Consider the following 26,413-nt stretch of genomic DNA (forward strand, 5'->3'; position numbering starts at 1 on the left):
GCAGCCTCAGGGAAAGATGGCCCAGCAGCCTCATTGGCTTTAGGGAGGATCATCCCCACTGTAACAGTCACACCTGACACAAACACAACCCTGAAGACCAGCAGCATTGTTTTCACATCTAAATAAACCTTGGAGAAGGAGCAAGCCGTGATAACAATTTCAGGTTGAAAGAGTCTTTAGGGGGTTCCTTGTCCATCTGCTTGTCTCAACGCCAAGTCTACTAAAGCCATCCCTATTCCCAAAATTACCCAGAAAAGAGGATTTTGTATTTCACTGTCCTTCCAAGGATCCAGTTGCAATCTTTTCTGTTGGTATTAAAGGTCACAGCATCTCACCAGCAAATCCCACCATGCCTCCAGCCTACCTCCTCCTTCCTGTCTCCTCCCACCAGCCCTTGGTGATAACCAGCCACACTTCCTGCCTGAACCAGACAGTTGGCCTGTGACAAAATTCGTCATGTTTGCAGATACTTATCTTCTGTTGCTTTCTAATTGCTTTGGGTCTTCTAACTTTTAGAATGTGGAGCTTGCCTGCCGAAAGCCTACTAAAGTAGAGGCTATTCTACATTTTGCTTGTAACTTCTGAGCCCCCAACCCAAAGAGGAATACAATGGGAAGAAGTGTGCTAAGCTACAGAGTACGCTGGTTTTGGATTCAAATTCCGCTTCCACTATCATAAAAGCTGTGTGACCTTGGGTGCTTACCCAACCTCTCTGAGCCTCAGGGTTCTCACCTGTAAAAGGAGGCACTATTGTGAGGATTCAAAGAGAAAACAATGGAGAAAGTACCTAGGATAGTGCGTGGCACATGGTCCTCCCTCCAACATTGGTTGAGAGTGCATCTAAGTAGATGTCTGCTCAGCAGAAACATAGAATGGAGTGGAATTGAGTAACTGACATTCAATTTTTCCCCTCAGCCATTCCATTTTTTTCAGGTGAATAAGCCCAGAGCCTCCAGCCTTTCTCCACAGAGTTAATTTTCCAGCTATTTCCCCAGCCCCAGTCTCCTGTCTCCTGTTCACTGGCCACCATGTGTCTTTACTGCGTAGCTCCTGCTTCCTCTTCTCAAACTCTGGTCCCAGAGAGGGGGTGAGGAGTGAGGAGGTGGGGGCAAGAGGGGCCTGAGCAATGTCAGGGTGGGGCTTACCTGGGGCCGAGGGTGCCCAGTGATGAGGCACTGCAGCACAAGGGTATCCCCCTCCCGGATGGTGTAGACACGCTCACTGATGTTGTCTTCTTTCACCACACACGCCTGGCCAGCATGCACGATCTGGGCCTGGGCTGGAGCTGGTGGGACAGAAGCAAGGAGGTTTAGACCAGAGGCACCAGGGCCAGAGGGGTTTGAGGTTCTCTCCTGAATGCATCAGGGGGAATGGTCAACGCAGACCTCCCAGACCATTCCTCAGAGATCTGACCCCACTGATCTCAGGAAAGACTCCTCCCAGGGCCCACACGCTAGAACCAGAAGGGCCAAGATCCTTGGCCCAAGGACTCAAGAAGGGGCAATTTCCCCTTGCAAGAGATCCATGCTCTTAAATGAGCTAACATGTGCGAGGGAACTTTGTCTCCTGTACAGACTGGTTATCGGTCAACTTAGTATCACTGTCTTAATCAGCAGCACCCTGGTAGTGGATACTGTTGGTGCTCCACCCAGATTCCCATATCTGGCAGATGCACCCATCTCCAGCTGCTATGGTAGCTGCTAACAACCCCCTTTAGCCAATAAGAGCTGCCTTGGCCAGAAATGGGATTCCCTGGATAGGGCAACAGTTAATGCACTCAGTTGCTAACTGAAAAGATTACCCAGAGGCACCTTGGAAGATAGGCCTGGCAATCTACCTCTGAAAAATCAGCCATGGAAAACGCTATGGAGCTCAGTTCTACTCTGACACATTTGGGGTCTCCATGATTCGGAATCAACTTGATGGGAACTGGTTTTTTGGCCAGAAATGCCTCAGAGGTTACCTTCACCTCCCCCCCCACCCCACACATACACACCAATGACTGACTGATACCGTACAAAAGGCCAGCCACCTGACCTCAAGGTGAGATGACTCTGTGGTGTTATTCACACTCCAGAGCTTCCCACGGGAACAGGCTGAGGTTAAACTTCAAATGAGCCACATCTTTGTTTGGCTGCTTCCCTCATTCCCTTACAGTTTCTCCTGAAAGCATTTTCTCAGCAAATCACTTGCCTAAACCATGTCTCTCCCCACCGCTGCCCCAACCATCTCAGGTTCTGCTTTCAGAGAATGTAATCTAAGATGCCCCCTTAAGCCCAGAGGCTCACATTCCTCCCACCAAAGGCCTATTCATTTTTCCTCGTGGCTCCCCAAGCCTGCAACCAGCTTCTTCCCCAAGGGACAGAAGTTCTCACAGGTGGCTTGGGGGCTCTCAGAAGACTATGCCCCCTCCCTGACCTCTCTCAAAGTACCCAGGACTGGGCTCTGGCAGAGCTGGGTGACCAAAGCTAAGAAATAATTGAACTTGCAGAGTTCCCAGCCCCACCTTCAGTGTCTAGGCTAGCCCCATTGTTCTAAAGGCAAACCAGCCCTCAGCGCACCAATCTTGGGGTCTGGGAAGGAGAGAAGGACTCCAACTTCAGACCTGTCTGCTTACAGCTGAGGGGAGCTGGGGTCTGAAGAGCTTGGAGATGGGAAGAGCTGGCACAGGGCATGAGGGGACAGGAGGAGGTAAAAACAAAGTCTCTGCCCTCAAGGGGCTTGCATAGGTGGGATAAAGCCTGTACATAAAATGTGTAACTTCCTCCAGGAAGCATTCCATGACTGACCACCCTCCCTCCTTCTGTATCCCATCAGAGTGTGCATCACATCCCCAGTGCGACAACTGAGCTTTGGACCTGTGTGTCTGTCAAATTCAGATTCCTGCCTTTCTGCCTACCAGACTGTGATCTCCGTCTTGGTGTCTCTAGCACAAGGCCTCAAACATAGGTAGCGCTCCCACCGCCACCCCCAAGCTGGCTTCAGTGACTGAATTCCCTGGGCCTGAGATAGGTACTATTGAGCACCTAGAGCCATCCTCCTGGCCTTGGAGAAGGGAAAAAATTGGCATTTGGGGGAAAAGATAATTTGCCAGCTCCACTAACCAGGGGAGCACAGGACAGAAGCAGCTCCTGTCCAGGCATAAACGGTCTGTGGACTTTGAGCACCTTTCCCATGTGCATGGACCTGTGTGGGCCTCTTACAGGAGAACAGGCCCTTGTTGGCAGACTCCAACCATTTCAGCTGTGCGGTGGAGAGGTGGGTGTTTGATGTTTGACATTCCTTTGCCTATTAAACAGAGTCCTCACCTACCCACATCAGGACCTAAGGACTGGTAGCTCCACTCAGGTCACCCAGCCACCTGTGACAGGCATCCAAAGATAACTGGCACCTCCCAGTCCTTACAACCAAAAACTTTGGGTGCCCATGGTCCATCTGCAAAACCCACCCACCTGCACACTCTAGGGAACAAGGACACGCTTTCCTCAGAGACACTCGGGGCTCGGTTCTCAGCCCCCTGCCTTGTTCAGAGCGTGACCCCCTGCAGCAGTCAGATACCGGTATATACTATGCCAATCACCCCTGCCCCATTAAGACTGTAGGACAGAGCCTGTACCACACACTTGATATCAGCTACCTGGAAACCTGAGCTGAATTCGTACAAGAAAAGTGAATGGACTCCTAGACTGATATACCTGATAACAGCTCTAGCCATCTGGGGACAGAACATCAGAACTCCAAAGGCGAAAATAATCAAGCTAGCTCACTCAAGCAACCCATAGGAGTATATCAAAACAAAACAAACCAAGAAGCTACGACACAGTAAACAAACATAAACTAATACAATAACTTATAGATGGCTCAGAGACAACAGTCAATATCAAGTCACATAAAGAAACAGACCATGATCACCTCAACAAGCTCTCAAAACAAAGAATCCAGGGATCTTCTAGATGAAAATGCCTTCCTGGAATTACCAGAGGCAGAATACAAAAGATTAATATATAGAACCCTTCAAGACATCAGGAAGGAAATCAGGCAATACTCAGAACAAGCCAAGGAACACACAGATAAAGCAATTGAAGAAATTAGAAAGATTATTCAGGAACATAATGGAAAGTTGAATAAGCTGGAAAAATCCATAGACAGCAATCAGAAATTCAGAAGATTAACAATAAAATTACAGAAGTAGACAACTCAACAGAAAGTCAGAGGAGCAGAATTGAGCAAGTAGAAGCCAGAATTTCTGAACTTGAAGATAAATCACTTGGCACTAATACATTTGAAGAAAAATCAGATAAAAGAATTTAAAAAAATGAAGAAAACTTCAGAATCATGTGGGACTCTATCAAGATAAATAATCTATGAGTGACTGGAGTACCAGAACAAGGAGGGATAACAGAAAATAAAGAGAGAATTGTTGAGGATTTGTTGGCAGAAAACTTTCTTGATATTGTGAAAGATGAGAAGATATCTATACAAGATGCTCATCAAACTCCACATAAGGTAGATCTTAAAAGAAAGTCACCAAGACATATTATAATCAAGCTTGCCAAAACCAAAGATAAAGAGAGAATTATAAAAGCAGCGAGGGATAAACGAAAAGTCACCTATAAAGGAGAGCCAATAAGAATAAGCTCGGACTACTTGGCAGAAACCATGCAGGCAAGAATGCAATGGAATGACATATTTAAAAAATTGAAGGAGAAAAATTGCCTGCCAAGAATCATATACCCAGCAAAACTGTCTCTTAAATATGAAGGTGAAATTAGGACATTTCCAGATAAATAGAAGTTTAGGGAATTCATAAAAACCAAACCAAAACTAGAAGAAATACTAAAGGGAGTTCTTTGGTTAGAAAATCAATAATATCAGGTATCAATCCAAGACTAGAACACCGGGCAGAGCAAATCAGAAGTCAACCCAGACAGGGAAGTCAAAACTAGAAAGCAAGATTAAAAAAAAAAAAAAAGCTCAAAACAGGGTAACAGTGATGTTACTATATAAAAGAAGACAACATTAAAACAATAAAGAGGGACTAAAAAATGTAATCATAGATCTTCCATATGGAAAGGAAGATACGACGATACAGAGAAATAAAAATTAATTTTAAATTTAGAAAAATAGGGGTAAATAATAAGGTAACCACAAAGGAGACAAACTATCCTACTCATCAAAATAAAATACAAGAAAAAAATAGAGACTCACCAGAAACAAAATCAACAAGGATGAATATGAGGAAAGGACAATATATAAAGATAACCTACTCAGCACATAAAATTAAGTAGGAAAAAGAAACTCTCAACAACGCACAAAAAAAGACATCAAAATGATAGCACTAAATTCACACCTATCCATAATTACACTGAATGTAAATGGACTAAATGCACCAATAAAGAGACAGAGAGTGGCAGAATGGATTAAAACACACGATCCGCCTATATGCTGCCTCCAAGAGACACACCTTAGACTTAGAGACACAAACGAAAACTCAAAGGATGGAAAAAAATATATCAAGCAAACGACAATCAAAAAAGAGCAGGAGTGGCAATATTCATTTCTGACAAAACATAGGGAGCGCTCAGTGAAGGCAGAATGAATGAAAGAAGTTACAAGAATACTCCAAGGTGAAGTGGCTAAGCCTATAAGAGAGGTACAGAAAGCTCCAAGAGGCTAGAGAAGGGAGATATCACCACCTGCTGGAGGAAGAATCATGGAAGGCTCCATGGAAGAGGCAGCTTTTAAGCCAGGTCTTAAAGAACAGGGAGGCTTCATGCTAGTTAATAGGCAGGGTCTCAACATTATATATGACCTTGGGGAAACCACTAGTGATCTCCAGGCCTTAGTTTTCTCATCTCTAAAATGGAGAGAATACTACAAACCCTAGGAATCCACAGGGTGGATGTGACGATAACATAGAATATAAATGAAAAGTCTTAGAATTGTAATGAGCTCTACAGATGCCACAGTCTCTTCAGCCAACACTGATGGGACAGACATGAACTAATTACAGAGGTGGGTCCACTGAGGCAGCCCAGCAGCAGGTCAAGAAGTTTGTGGGGCAGCAATTGGGAGTTACTCAGGCCATGTTTAACCCTGAGGGTCTGCAAACAGCAGCTGGTTCTACAAAAAGTGGCCACTGCCCCCCACCAAGTTTCAGTGTCCTGGTGACCACCCCACCTGTCTAGATGCTACAGAGGAATGAGCCTGGGCTGGTTGTCAGGAAACAAACTGTGTGGCCTTGGGCAAGTTAGTTCACCTCTCTGGGCCTGTCTCCCCCACCCATATGCAGGAAATAGATAACCTCTAAGGTTTTTTTTCAGCTCAACCATCTATGAATGTTACAATCAGCACATAAGCCCTATATAAGATGCACCTTAGAGTCTGGAGACAGGACCTGAAACTGTCACCCGTTGCAATGAAAATCACCATAACATGAAGAAGATAGCCATCTGTGGCCAAGGTCCCCAGGAAATCTCATCAGGAAACAACCTACCAAGAGATGGTATGTATGCCGGTTGCTGATAAGACCAGGAGGCTGCCTGGATGTCTACAAGAGGCCGGGGGTGCTCTCAACAAGGAAGACATGATTTAACAGGCTCTAAACCGTAATCTTGGACACTGTGGCCTGCCCGAAGCAAGGCAGTGTTGTAATGACAGAACTTTGGTGGCTGATAAGGAATATTGAAAAAGAGCTGGAAAACTAGAGTTTCTCAGGGCATGGCCAGCACAGGCCAGGGAAGATGGGCCATGCCGGCAGACACAAGGCCTCTCTCCACGGGACAGGTATAATTCCTCCCTGGAGATGGGGCTATGAGTGGACCTCATGGATGATGACATTGCTAAGATTATCCACTTCCTTTTGACGAAGTTAACTATTAAGATTATCCAACTCTAAAATGGTAAGAACCACTTTGGAAAAAATGGCAGTAGTACCCGCTAAAGCTAAACAAGTGCCCCACAACATAGCAGTTCCGCTTCTGGGTCTGTACGAATAGAAATGAGTGCTTATGACAACCAAGCAGTAGGTACAAGAAAATGCACAGCAGCTTTCCTTCATAATAGCTGAAAACAAGAAATAATTCAAATGTCCATCAAGAGTAGCAAAGCTAAATAAATTATGGTATATTCGTATAGTGGGATGTTACACAGCACTGAAAAAGAATGAACTCCTAATAGATGCAAGGCGCCTGGTGGTGCCATGATTAAGTACTCAGCTGCTAACCAAAAGGTTGGTGGTTTGAACCCACTCAGGGCCTCAAAAGGAGAAAGGCCTGGCAATCTGCTTCCATAAAGATTACAGGTAAGAAAACCCTATGGGGCAGTTCTACTCTGTCACATGGGGTCTCTCTGAGTTGAAAACCAACTCGATAGCACCCAACAACAGCAACACTAACAGATGCGAGATGCGGTGACGCTGTTGAATCTCACAGGCGTAATTTGAGTGAAATAAATCAGACCCGAAGTATATAGTGTATGATTTCATCTTTTTGAAATTCAAACATGGGAAAAACCAATGTATGGTAACGGAGGTCTAAACAGTGGTTGCCCTCGGCTGGGGCAGAGGGTTGTTGACTGGAGTGGCCACAGGAGAACTTTCTGGGGAGTTGGTGGGATCCCATGTGGTAGGATGGAAATGGTTCTACCTCTTGGTGTGAGTGGTGGCTACACACATGGATACACATGTAAAAACACACTGAGGTATTTGCTTAAGATTTTATTGTATCTAAGTTAACCAAACTAACCAGCTGCCATCGAGTAAATTCTAGCTCATGGCGGCCCCATGTGTGTCAGAGTAGAATTGTGCTCCATACGGTTTTCGATGACTGATTTTTCAGAAGTAGAGCACCAAGCCTTTCTTTGAGACGCCTCTTGGTGGACTTGAACCTCCAACCTGTGAGTTAGCAGCTGAGTGCTTAACCGTTGTCGCCACTCAGGAACTCAGTATCTGAACCACCCAGTATCTAAATTACACCCCAATAAAAAAGAAAAAAGAGAGTAACCACCTCCCTTTGATGACATAAAACACTGTGATTATCCACTTTCCTTTGATGACACTAACCATTACAATTGCCTCTCTTTACACTGACTTCTACTTGATAAGCCATTTCCTGTCACTGACTTGGTTCCATGTGTAGCTTTTCCTTCTGGAATGAGCACTTGCTAGGAGCAAAGTATCTAGGCAGCCTTGGTCTTGGCATTTCCATTTGCCCATCAGCCCCCACTGAATTTAGCTAAATGAGTCAGCCTCCCCTGACCCTGGACCTGCAGAGGCCCCATCAAGTCACAGACTCTCAAAGGGGCCCTGTCCCTCCTAACCCCAACCTCCAGCTCTGCACACCCCAAAAAGGCACCACCAGCAGCAGAATCTTCTGATTCGAAAGGGCCTGTGTGGAGAGGCACCAAGGCATAATCCCTTCATTCAATTGGTCAAACAACAAATGCTTTTGAGCCAGGCGCTGTGCTGGATGCCGGAGATACCCTCAAGAAAAGCAAACAAGGATGGGCTCTCAAGGAATATTGTTGGGGAGATGGATAACAAACAAGGAAACAGAACTCACCAGGATGGTTTGGAAGTGTGGGGAGTACTATTACAACCCTAAAACTGAAGGGATGTGACAGAGAGCAGTGAGGAGGGGAGACATCTGCCTTAGAGAAATGGAAAGAGCAGGGCTGTGGAGTCAGACAACCTGGGGCCAATTCTTGGCTGTCTTACCCACTGTGGAGCCCTCACGGCACAGTGGTTAAGAACTTGGCTGCTAACCAAAAGGCTGACAGCTCAAATCTACCAGCCCCTCCTTGGAAACCCTATGGGGTGGTTCTACTCTGTAAAGGGCCAACTCAACTGCAGTGGGTTTGGTTTGGGGTTTTGGTTATTCGCTAGCTAGCTGAGTGACCTTGGGTAAGTTACTTAACCTCAGCACCTTTGTTTATAAAATGGGAGCAATGATTCCTTCTCCTAGGAAGGAATTTATATTTAATAATGTAAAACATCTGGCCAAAGAGTACGTACTCCAGAGATGATTAAATCGGAGGAAGAGATGGGGATACAAGCTAGTCTCAGTGGCCCCCTTATATTCCAGGGTGGAAACACTCAGGCATTCAACCCACAGGGATGTTCTAAGAGTATGTCAAAATTCATGCTGAGGGTTGTGCAGGGCTTGAGAGGAGCTGGAAAATGGGGGAAGAATGGAGCCATTTTCCGGAGTATCTCTCTTACAATATTATCACACGTAGTTGTGACTTTCAGCAAGTTACTTAAGTGTTTGTTTTTTCATTTGTAAAATAGGGTTGTTCAAGGAATAAATAAGTAAACTCATGGAAAGTGTTTAAAACACTGCTTAGTACACAGCCGCCAATCCAAAAATACTAGCCAGCATTAAAAAACTCAGTTGCCATCAAGTCAAGTCCATCTCATGGTGACCCCATGTATTTCCAGGTAGAACTGTGCCCCACAGGGTTTTCAATGGCTGATTTTTTTGGAAGTAGATCACCAGGCCTTACTTCCAAGGTACTTCTGGGTGAGCTTGAACTTCCAACCTTTGAGTATGCAGCTGAGTACATTAACTGTTTGCGCCGCTTATTGTTCTTTAAATGATCTTGCTCTCTAAGCAACGCACCTCCCCTGGAGCCTGCAAGCCCTTTAAGGAAAAGGATTCTGCCTTATCTGCTGAATAGCTCAAGTCCACAGATGATGAGGGCTGGTACATTCCTGGGGGCCATCGTATATTTCCATGCTCTTGCCTCAGCTGAAAGGCAGAGAAGGCAAGTCATATTTAGACCTCTTTGGCAGAGAAGGGAGGAGCCCTAGTGGCACAGTGTTTAAGTGCGTGGCTGCTAACCGAAAGATCCTGGTTCAAACCCACCAGCTGCTCTGTGGAAGAAAGATATGGCAGTCTGCTTCTGTAAAGATTACAACCTAGAAAACCCTGTGGGGCAGTTCTACTCTGTCCTGTAGAGTTGCTATAAGTCGGAACTGACCTGATGGCAACGGGTTTTTAACAGGTGCAGAGAAGGGAACTGAGGCATGGAGAAGGAAATGCCTCACCCAAGTCACTCAGTAGCAGAGCTAGGACTTGAATCCAGGTCTTTGGACTCCTGGCTTGGGACTCTCTCTGTTCACTATCCCAGTAATTCATGGACCGCCCCCCCACCCCCACCGCCACTTTGTATCACCAGGGAGGATGTTAAAACGCAGATCCCAAAGCTGACATTTCAGGGGCGGGGCCTCAGAGTTTGTATTTGTAGCAAGCTCCCCAGGAATTTCAAAGGCACAGGTGGATTTGATAATCTCTGCCTGACACCACATTGATGGACAGGACATTGAACATGGCTGCAGAACCAAGTATGTTACCCCACCTCTGGTCTATGAGACTTTTCCTATTTCACTCCCCCAAGCTGTATCAACAAATTCCAGCGGAAAATGAAAACAGTGTCTCCAAACCTGTGTGCCACGGAGTGCTCATTGATAGTCCGTGGCAGAAGACTTTCACTGTCCAATAAGGCTGCTGCATGTTCTCCCTCCCTCTTGGAGTACACAAGAGTATATTACAGGCTCTGAAAAGTCCTGCAGTAAACATACCCATGCAATTCAGTTTAATCCAGTGTTTTCCAAACTCATTTGACCCTAAAACCCTTTCTTCACAGGATACTTTTAACACTGGATAGACAGCACTTGAATAACAAGTGGAGAGAAGTCGATCTAAAGCTTAATACAAAACTGACAGCTGGCGGGTTGTGTAACATGCCCCCTGCCCAGCCCCTCGGTTGAGAAGAAGAGCCAAGTGGCGTGAGTGATGTCATTCTAGGGGCAGCCTTGTAACAAGAATGCTTAAGACAGAAATAGTGAGTTACTGGCAGAATGCTTCTGGCTTATCAGCTCACTCCTTTCTTCAGCAAAAAGTGTACACCGAATTGTAGGTGGAGGTGGGGCTGCCAGCACCCAACGGTCCCAGCGAAGACGGCACAAACCATCAGGGGACTCACGCCAAGGTGAATTCTAATCTGACCACTGTGGTTCCGAAAAGAATTCTCACTGGAACTTGTAGAGGGGATTTCATCAAGGGTCCCCACCCCATGAGAGAATTTCCTCCAAGGCTGCCAGTGGGGGGTGAGGGGAGTGCTGTCAAATGCACACAGATTGGCGGGGGCGGGGGGGGGGCGCGGGTAGGCAGACAGTTAAATAAATGGAAAGTCTTAAAGCCACTTCTCAGCTTCCGTTCAGGTTTCCACCCCACCATCCATTTAAAAAGGGTGCTCATGGCTTAGCCCCGGGAGGGCTGGAACCTTGCCTCCTGCCCCCTACTCTCCAGAAGTTTCTGCAGGCTAGGAAACGTCCAAACAGGGTAGGGTGGAGGAGAGCAAAGAGAAAAGGGGAAGGGAGGCTGCAGGCTTCCCCACCTGCAGTTGGTTCCAGCGCAGTTACCAGAGGCAGGGCAGGTGCCACCACCCTGCCTCCCTTAAGCAGCACTGGGTGTTCTGGGCCAGGTAATATGGAATCAGGATCCGGGCTCTGGTCCTGAGTTCCATCAGGCAGCCATTCAACAAACCATTATTCAGTGCGAGGTACTGCACTTGAAGCTGGGGGTTTGTAGAGCTAGACACTGCGCTAGGGAAGCATGTAGTCTAGAAGAGCTGAGCTAAGAACCATGCATATAAAGGCCTGCTGAAAGGTAGAACAGGAGCAGGGAGCAATTGCTGTGAGCTAGAGACTGTTCTGTCTCAGGTCTCCCCACCCCACCTGCCTCATCATATAACAATAATCATAATAAAAAAAATTTTTTTTTAAATCATAATAGCTACCATTTATTGATCGTTGGCTCTGTGCCAACACTGTATTGCATGCTTTATATCTATTATTTATGGCTCATAACAAGCCTATTATTATTCCCGTTTTTCAGCTGAGGAAGCTGAGGCTCAGCAAGATTAAGTAAGTTGCTCAGGGATACCCCCCGGCTGGTCTGGAGTCTGATTCCCTGACTTTTGTGCTAACCCACATGCATTACGACTTCCTGAGCACCTGGAGCGAAGTGCTGAGGACACAGCAGAGCTCAGGACATAGTCACTGAGTCTCTGGTTAGGCCAGTCCTGGGCAGCAGCATCCTAAGAAACCACCCCTCCCTCGCTCTGAGACCCCGGTACGCACGTGTTTATTGATCCCTTTATGCACATACTAATGCAAATGGACACTTAATAATTTATCGGAGTTAACAGTGCTGAAATATTAACAGGCTTTTCTCTTTTAATTAGCTGCTCAGAGAATGGCGGCCCGGGGGGGCTGGGAGGAGGCTCTTTGGGGGGCAGGTGCCTGGCTGGCTCTGCCTGGGCCTCCTTCTGCCAGGGATGATGCTCTGAGCCTCTCCTGTGGGCCGTAGAGCATGGACCTCTCAGGAAAATCAACCCTGCTCTCTGTGCCCTTCCCTCACCCCAGCCTCAGCTGCCTGCAGAGCTGTCTCAAGTCTGTTGTGTGTTCACTGCCAGCCGGCAGTGGCCCGGTGACTTCCTGGGAGTGCTCCAAGCCTGGGGGAGGCTCCAATTCTGGGCTGGGAAAACCAGTTTGAAACAGTCACACCTGCCACATACCATCTCCTCTGGCCTCACCTTAATGCAAGTCATGTTAGGTGGAAGCACCAGCACACTTGTGCCCCATCTGCCTCTGGCCATTCTCTTTTAGAGCACTAGACCTAGAGCCAAGTGGATTCCCTATCATCTTCCCTTTTGCTCCCTATCCTCTCAAGCCTCCACAGGGCACACACAATGGCCTTTTCATTTGCCACTGACTCTTTGATTCATTCTCTAACATTGCCTGAGCTCCTACTATGTGAACATCCTGCCCTCGGCTCTAGGATACAGAGCCAAAAGGCCCAGCCGTCTCAGTGCAGAGCCTCTGCCCTGCCCTGCTGCAGACCGTATTAAAGCCCACTCCCCTAGGAGGCCTTTCTTGCTTATCAAAACCAAACTCATGTTCAGTCGACCTCCCCTCTAACCACAGAAATCTCTGCCTAACCTGCATGTGTGTCTCTGTCCTTTGGGTACAAAGGCACTGTCACAGAATAAGAGGTGCCAACCAAGGTAAGCCACCAAAGCTGAAAGGAGCAGTACACAGGCTGCCATCCTATCACTATGACTGAATATAAAAGCAAGCAGCTTTTCTCTTTTTTACTGCTTACATAGTCAGACTCAGGGCCTGTTTGCAGAGCCTGGCATTGCTTACAGAGCCTGTTACCATTTGCAGGGACTGATATGTTTGCAGAGCCTGCCATTGCTTGCAGGGCCTGAAGCTTGTGGCAGAGCCTGGCACTCTTAGCAACCCTCCTCTGCTGAAAGTAGTGGCCAGCCCTGTGGTGTCTCAGTCCCAGGAAATGTTCAGCATCACTGCACCCACATCCTGGCCTCACTGGAAGGCACACACATTTTGAGAGAGCCAGGTTATGCTCACAGAATCTCCATTGTCGTGTGTATCAATGGAAATCTAATCTGCACTACTGCTTCTAGGACTTCAGGATATCAGGACAGGCCACCGAGAAAGCCTCCTAAACGAGGACTTTCAGGTCCCCTGAAGGAACTTTCTCCCTGGTGGGCCCCAGGACACTAGGATCAAGACTTGCAACAATGAGGGGACCTGAGGCAGCTCTGAGCTGTGCAGGCAGAGTACACAGGGGAGAGAGAGAGCAAAAAGGCACATGCTTCAAGTTGGGCACTGCTTGATTCGAAGCTGTAAATGCAAGTCTGAGGGGTAAGCTGTTTAATCTCGTTAAGCCTCAGTTTCTTCATCTGCAAAATGGGGATAATAATAAATATCAAACTATGGTGGAAGTAACTTCTGGGTTGTTGTGAGGATTAAATGAGATAAGGCACACAGGGTACATTGCACAATGACTAGTACCTAGTAGGTGCTCATAAATGTTGGTTCCGTTTTGGCAGTATAGCCCAGGACCTCTGGGAACCTGTCCCAAAGTCCTGCAAGAGGAAAATGTAAAACTGAGTGAGGAGGTCTACTTTGGGGGGATGCTAAGAGCAGTAATCCCGAGAGACCAGAATGTCAAGGTGGGCTTAAAGTAGTCATCACTGGGAGGAAATACCTCCCCAAGAGAACTCCCAGGGTGATGACAGGAGAGAAAGGCTAGTACCTATCAGGGCAGAAAATGGCTCCTGGGATCCCAGGACCTTAGCCCACCTGGCCTGAGCTGTGGGGCCCACAGACACAGAGTTACTCCTATGAGAATTTTCCTGCCTTTGTCCCAGCCACCCAGCCCCACTAAGCTCTGCCAGTCCTGGGGTTCATTGCTACAGTTCACTTGGCCCTAGTCCCCAGCTAGGACCAAACCCCCACCCACCAAAGCATACCTATGGAACCAAGTCCGTGGGAGGAGCAGGGCTGGTCTGGGGGTCTGGTCCAGGTTGTAGCACTTACAGCTGTGTGACCCGGGGCAAATCACGTACCACTCTAGTCTAGAGTCTCAGTTTCCTTACGAAAATGGCTATAATAGTGCTCCCTATTATAAGCATTAAATAAAATAAGACAGAATGCTACTGAGCACAGTGCCTGCTGCCTAGTATACGCTCTAAAAGTATAGTCAGGAGGGAGGGGAAGAAAACCAAATTCATCCCTGGAGGTGTGTCTGCCCAGAAAAGGTCCTCCTAGTCTCAGAACTGTGGCTCCCAGTGTGGAGTCTGACAGCCCCAGAGTGACCCTGTCCCCAGGAGCCTGAGGCCTAGTCACTGATGACTACACACTGCCAGGTCTAGGCCCCCAGCACAAAATGCAGAGCCTGGGCTGTCCTGGGTTAGGGAATGAAAGGAGCAGCGGCTGACCCCAAAGTCCAGTGGGACAAAGAGATAGAACATGGCTTCCTCCAGGCGCCATGATGCCAAGACCCAACCCCAAAGGGAGGGTTGGGGTGCTGGTTCAGCCGGAATGGGGGAAACAATGGGGCTAAAGCATCAGATTTGGGCTACAACTGGGTATCTGGAGATGCAGAGTCCCCAGATAAGAAAGGGATGGAGTGGGTGGGTGGATAGTAGAAAAGCAACCAAACCTGCAAGACCTGGCTGGAGGCTTTGCTCTAGCACTTAACTTGACTAACCCCCCATTTCCCCATATAAAACAGAGGCCAATAATGTCACACTCATAGTATCCCATTAAGTGAGACGACATAAAGCACTATGTAAACTGTAAAGTTCCAACTAGATACAGGATCTTACTACTATTAGGCGCTGAAAGGCTCAAATATGGCTGCAGGAAGTGGAAATTGAATGTTAAAACGCAGGCTGTAATATACCTATTAAGCCCATGAAAATAAATTAAAATGATAAAATCTATTGTTGGCTGGGCCGGGCCTAATGCCGCCTCGAACTTTCTGAAGCACAACCCGGCAGTGCAAAATGAGAACCATAAAACTGTTCCTATCCTATGACCTATTAGGCACTCTCACTTTGGGGAATTGGCCCCAAGGAAATCATTTAAAAGGAAAAAGTAATTCCCATAAGGATATTCATGGCAGAGCTATTCAGAAGAAGGGAAAGTTGGTGCCTTCCCAGACTCCCAGCAATGGAGAAATGGTGACCCAAACTCCTCACATCAATGCGGAGGTGTGCCCTGTGGCCATTAAAGTGACAGGTCTGAGGGCCCAGTCAATACCAGGAGACATGTGTTGGAGATAAAGTCAGCCAGGAAAACAGAATGGACCACTGTTTACTGCTATGTAAAAATATATTGACAGGTAGGGGCAGGAAATTTAGAGCCAACAGTTAATGTTTGACGGCCACTGGGTTCCTTTTCTTTCCTATGAAATTGTTTAAGTGGATAATAATAACACTAACAACCCTGACAGCAAAATCAATCTTGCAGCTTGAGGGTGGGTGGGGACTTAGTAGCCAGGACGGAATGGGAAAGGAGGGGAGGGAAAGACAGTGTTTCTGAGAGGGCCTCCCACCCCATGCCACTGTGGGTCCTGGGCAGAGATCCAGCTCCTGGAAAGCCACCCCGCCCAGCTCAGGGATGGGAATTGGGGTGCCTGGACCTGACTGTTTGAAACCTCATAACGTTGCCTCTGCATAGGGAGCTAAGGCTCCTTTAGGCCAGGCCTCCTCTGGAGGCAGGAGGAGGATTAGCTCTGAGGTTTAAAACCAAGAAGCAGAGGTGCGAGGGCCCTCTCTATCCATTGGTGGGTCAGTAGTGGAATTCTCGCCTTCCATGGGGGAGACCCAGGCTTGATTCCTGCCCAGTGCACCTCATGTGCAGCCACCACCTGTCAGTGGAGGCATGTGTGCTGCTGTGATGTTGATCAGGTTTTAGCAGAGCTTCCAGACTAAGAAGGACTAGGAAGAAGGGCCTGGTGATCTACTTCCAAAAATCAGCCAGTGGAAATTCTGTGGATCACAATGGTTGAATCTACTACTAATCACAGGGATGGGCGGGGTGGCTTTCCAGGGGCTGGAGCTCTGTCCAGGACCCACAGTGGCATGGGGTGGGGAGTTCAGGTACTACCTGGGGTGGGAGGCCCTCTCAGAAACACTGTCTTTCCCTCCCCTCCCTTCCCTCAAAACCCTGCCAGGGCTCCCATCTCACTTGGAGGAAAAGCCAATGCTTTTTCAATAGCCTACCATGCTTCCAAGGAGCCCTGGTGGTGCAATGGTTAAGTGCTCAGCTGTGAACTGAAAGGTCAACAGTTCGAACCCACCCAGCAGCTCTTCAAGAAAAAAGACCTGGACCTGCTCCTGTAAAGATTACAGCCTAGGAAACCCTATGGGGCAGTTCTACTGCGTCATATAGGGTTGCTATGAGTCAGAGTCAATTCGATGGGCACACAACAACAACAACAATCAGGCTTCCACCTCCACCTGCCCCCACCCCCACCTCCTGTTCTACTGCCCTCCTCCTCACTGCAGCCACAGTGGTCCCTGCTGCTCTTCAAGCAGGCCACACCCAGGCCTACCTCAGGGCCTTTGCACTTGCAGCTCCCTCTGCCTGGACTGCTCTTCCCCAGGTTTTCACAGAGCTGGCTCCGTCACTTCCATCAGTGCTCTTCTGAGAGAGGCCTTCCCTGAGAGCCTATTTGAGACTGCACCTCTCTTCACCCCCTCATCACTCTCCATCCCCTTTCCCTACTTGGCATGTCCTCCACAGCACTCAGCACCACACTCCGCACCAGCATGTTAAATAGTCACTCGTTCATTCTCTTTCTGTATCCTTTTCAAAAGGCAAACACCCTGGGAGGGAAAACACGGTTAAATCCCTGAAAGGGATGAACAATCTGTTTTTCAAGAGTCAATTCAGGAAGAATAGAGTTTGGGAACCTATTTTCTTTAGCATCAGATATGTTTATAAATCAGGAAATGCAATGCCTGCCCTCTTGCTTAAGTATTCTCTTACTATTTTTTTTTTTTTTTTTCCTATCACTGAAGGATTTCTCTCCTTTTCTGGCAAAAAATTTAGAAACCGCATTAAGTGGCATGCACCATAGGATCTGATTACAATGCTGAGCCTCTGTGGTGGTAGTGCCTCTGAGCAACCTGTAAATGACTTCAAACCCAGTAGGTTGGGGGAGAAAAGTGAAGGATTTGGGGATGAGGGAGGCCAATTGTACCAGAGTTCAGCCACAGCCAGGGACATAAAAGTCATTGTCATTAGAAGGCTTCTGGGGGCTGAGAATGCAGGAGGAGGGGGGAACACAGGAGGAGGGAGTCAAGTGAGGTCTGGAAGAAGCATCCAGGTGGCGGTAGGTAAAGAGCTGGATGCAAAACACACTTGTCTCCCGACGTATAGAGTAGCTAAAGGGAACATGCTTGCTACAAGCTTCCCAAGAAGGACCTGGAAGGAGGGCTGAAATTCTTCCACCCTTTCTTCCAGAACAGGGTCTCGGCCTCACTCCCTCTTTCCCCCAATATTTCCTCACACGCCACCGCCCTGGTGGCAGAAAAGTGATTCAGCAATGAAGGCAACAGCTTCCTGAGCCAAGCATAGTGCTGGGATTCTGGGACTGCTCACTTAGCAGGGCCTCCCACTAAGAGTACACAGCTGAGCCGTTTACTCCCTGTGTGCCAGGCACTGGGCTGAGAACAACTTTCCACACCTTCCTCCTTTCATCTTCACTGCAGCCCTCTGGGGACGGTGCTGTTATTACCCTGTCTTGTGCATGGGGAAACTGAGGCACAGAGCCTACCCTGCCCAGGATCTCACAGCCAGAGAATGGCTAAGGTAGGACTCAAACCCCGGATCGGTTTTGGATGTCTCCACGCCTATCCTTCAGGCCACTCTGCCTCCCTACACTCTAACCTGAGTGAAAAAAAAAAATTTTTTTTTTGTGAAGGAGATGATTATTCATCAACTTTAATATATTTAGTTACTCGCTTCTGAAATTAGACCTTGGTGATATCAGGGAGCCTGGTTAGTCATGTGCCGACACCTGACCTTAGAACTGCTAGTCGCTGACACCTGGGTGTGAACTTCTCAAGTTACTCCCCTTCTTGAGGGGGCTGACGAATGAGGGTAGGAAACAGTCGAGACCAGGAGGTAGGGGATACACAGGGCCACTTGGCTGACCCTTCCCAGAATCCTCCGCTCCGGTTGCCATGGCGTCACCTCTGAGGAGGCCTGGGCTCTGGAGGGGAGGGGAGGACAATGTGAGGACAAAGGAAGGGACTTAGAAGAAAGGAAGCTACTAGCCTCTTCTTGGAGTCCCTCAAGAAAAGAGGAGCTGTTGAGGATCAGTCCTGAGATCTCAGTCACCAGGGCCACCCTCAATCCAGAGTGAGAGAAAGATGAGGGCAAGGAGAAAGCGAGAAGGACTCAGCAGTGATAGGTGAGGGAAGGGCCAGAAGTGCTCCAGTGAGGAAACTGAGACTCATGAGGAAGACTGGCATCTGGCAAGGACCGGGAACCTTGCAGCACTGTTATTTTGTGCCGTCAAGTCGATTCTGACTTATAATGACTCTATATAACTGAGAAGAACTGCCCCATAGGGTTCCCTAGGCTGTAATCTTTATGGGGAGAGGGTCAGCGAAAAAAAGAAAGACCCTGAACAAGATGAGTTGAAACAATGGCTGCAACAATGGGCTCAAACAGTAACAACTGTGAGGATGACACAGGACCCGGCAGTGTTTCACTCTGTTGTACATAGGGTCGCTATGAGTCGGAACCGACTCAATTGCAGCTAACAACAACAAACTTCATGGGGAGGAGCCGTGATAGCACAATGGTTAGGCGCTAGGCACTAACTGAAAGTTCAGTGGTTTAAACGACCAGCTGCTCCGTGGGAGAAAGATGTGGCAATCTGCTTCTGTAAAGATTAAAAATGAGAAAACCAAACCCATTGCTGTCGAGTTAATTCCGACTCACAGCGACCCTACAAGACAGAGTAAAACTGCCCCATAGGGTTTCCAAGGCTGTAATCTTTACCTGCAGAGCAGCTGGTGGGTTCGAACTGAGGCCTTTCAGTTAGCTTACCATTGTGCCACCAGGGCTCCTTCTGTAAAGATTACAGCGTTGAAAACTCTGTGGGGCAGTTCTGTTCCATCCTATACGGTTGCTATAAGTTGGAATCAACTTGACAGCACACAACAATGACAACCTTTACGAGAGCAGATCACCAGGTCTTTTCTCCTGAGGTGCCACTGGATAGGTTCCAACCTCCGACCTTTCAGTTAGCAGCCAAGCTCTTAACCACTGTGACACCTGGCAAATAGTAGGTGCTTAATAAATGTCAACCAGAGCTGCCATTAGTGTAGGGGCTCAACACAGACTTCTTCATTAGAACACTGTGAGCCTCAGTTTGCTCAGACCAGGAAGGAATCAGGAGCACTGATTGTAACACAGCAGCCCAGTCAGGGCTCCTGTGAGGGGCTCTGGGCTCCTCACAGGGGCTTTTCAAAGATGCTAGCTCCCCCCTGAGCCTGAGCAGCTCTGACTGGGCGAGGCCGGCCCAGGAGGGCATCTGGAGAAGAATAGGCCCCCCTGCCACTCAGCCCAGCTGGGGCCACTGTCTCCATGTGCCCAGCCCAACCCCCAACCTGGCAAGGGCACAGCGGGTGAGCACACGCCTGGCACAGACCCCAGTGCCTGGGAAAGAGGCTCCAAGTGGGCTGCTTTGTGTTTTGTGAAAACCAAATCCACAACTTAGCTCCCCAGCCAAGCAGGGCCTGCTGGGAAGGCTGGCAGGCCTCCTTCCCGTCCCCCTGCTGGAGCCCACCCTTCTTTCTCAGCCCCCTCCCTACCCCCCCAGGAACCATGGGGAGCACCAGCTGCCATCCTGGCTGGCATGGGGGGCTGAGGGGAGGGGCCTGGGCCCAGCTCAGGCCCTGTGCCAGGGTTCGCCCCCCACCCAACCCTGACCCCCTTCCTGCCTAGAATAAATTGGAATACAAATCAGAGGGAAACGCTTTCCTCTGTTTGAACAAATTGCTATGGATTCCTCCCTGTCTTAGGTCAGCGCTCACGATGGGGGATATTTTCACTCGCCGACTGCTAATAGACTCAAGAGAAGCTGCTGGATCGATGGAGGCTGGGAAAATTAGCCAGGAGCATCAGGCCAGCCTCGGCCTGCCCCTGCCCCCCACTTCAGGCCTTCTGGAAGGGCAGGGGCAGCCATAACCCCAGGCTGGGCAGAAGCACTGGGCTGACCAGGGTGCTAGATGTCTATGCCTGTCCCTGCCTGGGAGCCAAGGCAAGGGTGGCCAGGGGCTGCTTGGCAGTGGGATAAAGGTGGACCCAGAGAAACTCAGGAGGTCTGCAGTCCCCTCTGCCCCCATATACACACATGGTCCCCTGCACACACATACATGTTCTTGTGTGCAACATCGTCATGCATATACACACTTACTGCACACACAAGCCCATGTATATTCACATGAACAAAAAATACAGATGAAGTGCATGTGTACGGGGTACAGAGAACACAGGAAGTGTATTTCAGCTCCTACGGCAGTACCTAGTGAGAGTAGTTTATCTCATGCAAATGGTCCTCCATACATACTCGTGCACACACACACACACACCGATCTCCACCAGCAGCCAGGGCACCCACCCACTCACCTCTTTATCCCCTCAGCCTGGCTCTGTAATTCTGCAGGGGAGCCTGAAGAAGTCATCTGCTATACCTGCTCCACCTCCAACAGAATGAAGGGCAGGGGGCTGTGGAGCCGTGCAGCCCACCCCCACCCCCACCCCAGCCAGCCTCACAGCCCTGCTCCTTCAGCTCCAGAAAGCGAGGAAATGAGCCACACAAGGGTCTAAGGGCTTCAGGCACATCATCACTCAGTAGGAAGCTCCTCTTGGCATTGCCTGAGACCACTGTGCCAGTGGGCAATGCCAGGGGCCACGACTATATGGGAGGCCTGAGGGGCAGTAGCTGCAGCCTCTGAATGCCCTGGGAAGGAAGTGGGATAGCTTCACCAGGAGAAAGCCACTCCTGTGGCCTGTCTGCAGCCCAACCTGCCCTGAGCCAGCCCCTCACATACACACATACGCCCTTCAGTAACTTAGAGCCCTGATTTGGCTTGGGAGGTAGGTGTGGGAGAGGGAATGTGTTCACCAGCAGGCCGAGCCCAGCGGCACCAGCTTCGCATGATCCCTCCCTTTGGCCACTGGTTTCTGCAAGTAAGTGACTAGCTCACAGATCAGGTGACCACAGGGGAGTTTTCAGCCTAGAATTGGAGGTTATATATGCAACCAGAAGAAAAGGCTGAAGAACAATGAGTTCACAGCAAAACAGGCTGAATGGGAAGAAGCAAGACCTGTGGGTTAGGTGGGGTGTAGTCAAGGCTGATGATGCCCCACCCACGTGCCCCCCCCTCACCACTTCAGTGCACTGTGGCCCAACTTACAACTGCCAGCACCTGCTCTCTTTTGCCTGAACGTTGTCTCTGGCTGCCAGAGCTCATTCTGTCTGTGCGTGCCTCGGGCTAGAAGTCCCAGGAAATTAACACCTCAGCCAATGACAGGTGGGAGTTAGTATAAAAATGCCCCAGCTCCCTCACCCCATGGTGGGATAACTCTGAAGCGTGTGTTCTATAAGGTGTCCTAGGGCTCCTCAATGGGATAGAGCTCCAGTTTCCCATCGTGGTAACTGCCTTGAAAAAGCACACTTTACTGCTTTCCTTTGCTTCTGTGTCTCAGTACCCCCTCCCCTGCCAAAGCTGCTGGGCTTCCCTCTGAAATAAACTATCTGCACTTGACTCCTTAACTCAGGTTCAGCTTCTTCAGGAACCCACACCTAAACTGTGAGCCCAAGTGAATTCTGCCTGTCCATGGTCCTCACATGGCTACAACAGGGACCCCATATTGCCCAACATATCCCCTCCAACACACACACACACACACACACACACACATCAAATCCTCTACCATGCTCCCCTGCCTTCATCTACCACTCCCCTGGAAACTTCCTTGCCTGAATCCCACACTTTAAGATCCAACTCATCTGATAAACCAACCTGGGCCACTGGAGAAGACTTGAGGGCTGCCAGTAGTCCCAGAGGAACATTCTAGAAACAGTGGCCTTGTTTCTGCTGGCTAACTTGTTAGGAAGTCTAATGGTGGAACTTGTAGGCAGTGTGATGGAGATTTTGGATCTGGTCAAGACTGGCAGCAACCTCCAGTTCATACCACCAAGCAGTCCTCCTCCTCCTTCCACAAGGGAGGCCTCCTGGGGCTTCATTGACATTTCCATTACGGGTTTCTAACATCTAACTAGGAGTCTGGACCCAGAGGGAGCCCTTATAGCCCAGGTGCAATGAGGCTTGGAAATAAGAAATGAGGATCCTGGAGGTGAGGGGAGGATGATAGAGATGTGGGCATAAAATGAGCTTATAAATACCTTGCAACATGATCTGGCTTCTTCTGAGCCTGGGAAGCAATATAAGAAAGTGGAGAAAGATGCAGCTTTAGAGTCTTGATACAGCTTCTAACTTCAGTTTGGCACTTACTTGTTGTGTTACCTTGACAAGCCCCTTCCCCTCTCTGTTCTCAGTCTTTTCCTACACTGAATCTCAAAGATCTGCCACTTAAGGCCACTGGCTAGCAGCTCACTCTTTGCCACACCTCATGTCCCTTCCCATGGCCTTTTCTGTGTCAACTAGAAAGACTGAGACCAGGCCCTGCCACACCACAGGTTCCTGGTCCCTTCAGCATGCCTTGTATGCTTATGTGTTTTGCCAAAAGGTAAAGTGACCTACCCAAGGTCCCCTACATTTTACTGGAACAATCGGAATCAAACCCAGGTAGATAAGGCCACTAGAATTTTGCTTCCTCCCCACTTCTGTTCTCACCACCGCCAGGACTCCTATTTTTGAAGTCATGGCCTCAGCCTCTGTCCTCTCAATGTCCCTCTCAGAGTAAGGAAAAAGCACCTCCATTAAGAATTTCTAAAGAATCACATGAGAATATTCTCAGGGTCAAGGAGATATCCGAGATCTGGCTCAGAGGCCTCAGCTCCTGAATCCTTCTAATAAGAGGTTACATTGCAGCAAGTTGAAATAAGGTCAGACAATGAGAAGAACTTCCCAACAATGAAGGACCAGAGACACTGAGCAAAGAGCAGTGGAGTCTCCTGGTCTCATGTGGGCGCTGGCCTGGCCTGCCAAGGATGAGCTAGCTGACCTCTATAGTACCTTCTCATCCAGGGCTTCTAACCCAGCCCCTCAGTTTCTGTTCCCAAAAATCAGGAGGCTGCTTGTTTCTGGGCCTACAGGGCTCTTCTGCTGCTGGGACTGAAAGGAGACACTTGCTAGTGGAAAGAGGTACCAACCAGCTATGGGGGGGGCGGGAGTGGGAGCAGGGCAAGAGCACTAGCTGATGAGAAGCTGGGCTGGACTCTCCCATGAATGTCTGAGTGACCCCAAGCAAGTCACTCCCACACTCTGGGTTCATCTTCTCTAAGGCCCATTCTGGGAGCCCTCAAAGCAGCCAGAGCCCCCAGTTGGGTTAGGCTGGTAGGGTGAGGCTGCTGTGGGGAAGAGAAGGGTTGTTCACATCTATCTAAGTTCCCTCTCACTCAAGAAATGCCAAATGACCCTAAGGTGGGGATTTGTGGCAAGAACTGCTTAGTATCTACCCAATATCCATTCTCCCCTTCTTTCTAACCAAAAGAAAACAAACCAAAACCCATTGCCATTGAGTTGATTTTGACTCATAGTGACCGTATAGGACAGAGTAGAACTGCCATAGGGTTTCCAAGGAGCAGCTGGTGGATTGGAACCGCAGACCTTTTGGCTAGCAGCTGAACGCTTAACCACGGCACCACCAGGTTTCCTTCTTTCTAACAGATCCCTGATATTTTCTTAGATGAGGATGCGCCCATCTAACAGACATATTTCTCAGCTTCTTTGCAGCTAAGTCATTGAGAGGGAGCTTCTGGGAAAGCTCTTTAAAAGAGGCTGACTCAGCTGGTACCAGTAGTGGTTACCATTGAATCAGTTTCAACTCATGGCAACCTCATGTGTGTCAGATTAGAGCTGGGCTCCATAGGGTTTTCTATGGCTGATTTTTCAGAAGTAAATTGCCAGGCCTTTCTCCCAAGGTGCCTTTGAACCTCCAACCTTTCAGTTAGCAGCAGAGTGTGTTAACCATTAGCACCACCCAGGGACTCTCTTTTAAATGTTCCTCTCTTCTCTCTGCCTGGAATGTGCTGTGATGGCTGAGCTCCAGCAGCCCTTTGGTGACCTTGAGGCAAAATGTCCTAAGGCAATGGTTTCCAAACTTTGCTGCACTTTGGAATCACCTGGAGATCTCTTTAAAAAATGCTGATACCTGACTCCTACCCGCAGGTATGGGATGTGACCTGGATATCTGGATTTTTAAATCATCCCAGGTAATTCTAATGTGCAGCAAAGTTTGAAAACCATTGCTGTAAGGAAAGGAGAGCAACACGATGAAAGGAGCCTGAGTCTCTAATGACCAAGAAGCCACCGTACTAGCCATGGATAGCCTACCTCTAGGCTTCTTTTACATAAGAAAAAAAGCCACCTTTAATTTGTTTCTAGGGGCAGAATGTGATTGGGGTCCTCATGATGCTCCCATTAGATAACCCTCTCAGCAGAACAAGAAAACAGCCAGATATCACTCCCAGGAACCTCATACCTGGGGCAGGAGGCAGACACTAGGCTTGGCATTGGGCAGGCTTGAGTTCAAATCCTAACTCCACCACCTACTAACTGTAAAAAAAAAAAAAAAAAGAACTGTAGGACCTTAGAAAGTCACCCAACCTGAGCGTTAGCTTCTTCATATGGAAAATGAGGGAGATGGAATAGGCTGCTTTCTCCCAATGAACTGGGAGCTCCTTAGGGGCAAGTGCCATGAACTTCTGCAGCCCCAGGGCCCATAGCCATTCCTGACACTGAGTTGTTGTTCGTGTTAGGTGTCGAGTCAGCTCTGACTCATGGCAACATTACGTATAACAGAAGGAAATATTGCCTGGTCCTGTGCCATCCTCATGATCATTGGTATGTTTGAGCCTATTGTTGTGAATAGTGTGTCGATCCATCTTACTGAGAGCTTCCCCCGTTTTAACTGATTCTCTACCACGGAAACCTAGTAGGTACTCAATGAATATTTGCTTGATTTACACTGAATTGCTACAGTGCAGTCCAGCCTTGAAAAAGTCCATTTTATTCTAAGCCAAACAGGGAAAAGAATAAATAAAAAAATTAAGGTGCCACATTTCAAAAAGGTACTAGAATATATCTATTGAAAATCAGTGAGAATAGCATTTCTGGGGCAGTATCTCTCAGTCTCTCTAGTTGGGGACTAGAAATCCCTTGGTTAGAGGCAGGGAGAGAGGCCAGTCTCCTGAGCTCCTGACGTGGCCCTTCCATTCCAACAAACCAAACCAAACCAAACCCACTGCTCTCAAGTCAATTCTGACTCATAGCGACCCTATAGGACAGAGTAGAACTGCCCCATAGAGTTTCCAAGGAGCGCCTGGCAGATTTGAACTCCTGACCCTTTGGTCAGCAGCTGTAGCACTTAGCCACTACGCCACCAGGGTTTCTCAAAAGGACCTTCCATTAGCACCATTAAAATAGAATTCTCCCCACTCATATTTTTTAATGAGTCATTTTTTTTAATGACCCTGGGGTCTAGATGAGCTTGGCTGAATGAAACAAAGGTTGGGCAGTGACTGGGAAAACCCAGAAATGCCCTCAGAAAGCCCAAGGGAAGAAGACATGTGTTTTGGCCTGACTCATTCGGTTGCACTGTCTACATCAGCTGTACCTGAAAATCAACTGGAGAGCTCTTAAGACCACAGCTGCCTGGATGCCACCTGCAGGGTTTCCAATTCAGGAGGCCTGGGGCGGAGCCAGGCATCTGTTGTTGAAAACACTCTCCTCTCTAGGTGGTTCTGAGGCTCTGCCAGGGCTGAGAACCACTTCTCTACACAGCTTCCAACCCTCCAGATAGTCAAGGTCTATCTCGGCT

General features: G+C 48.5%; 1 protein-coding gene across 2 annotated transcripts in view; it reads right to left on the reverse strand.

The window, feature by feature from the left end:
- The window catches only part of MDGA1 (MAM domain containing glycosylphosphatidylinositol anchor 1), a 60,382-nt gene that overhangs the window by 24,432 nt on the left and 9,537 nt on the right, over positions 1-26,413 (reverse strand). For both annotated transcript variants that reach the window (XM_049891213.1, XM_049891219.1), the window contains exon 2: positions 1,146-1,285. In XM_049891213.1, the coding sequence (XP_049747170.1) occupies positions 1,146-1,285 (140 nt within the window). The remainder of the gene's footprint in view (positions 1-1,145; positions 1,286-26,413) is intronic.

Source organism: Elephas maximus, chromosome 1 (assembly GCF_024166365.1).
Source record: "Elephas maximus indicus isolate mEleMax1 chromosome 1, mEleMax1 primary haplotype, whole genome shotgun sequence".
In the NCBI taxonomy this organism is placed as follows: Eukaryota; Metazoa; Chordata; class Mammalia; order Proboscidea; family Elephantidae; genus Elephas; species Elephas maximus.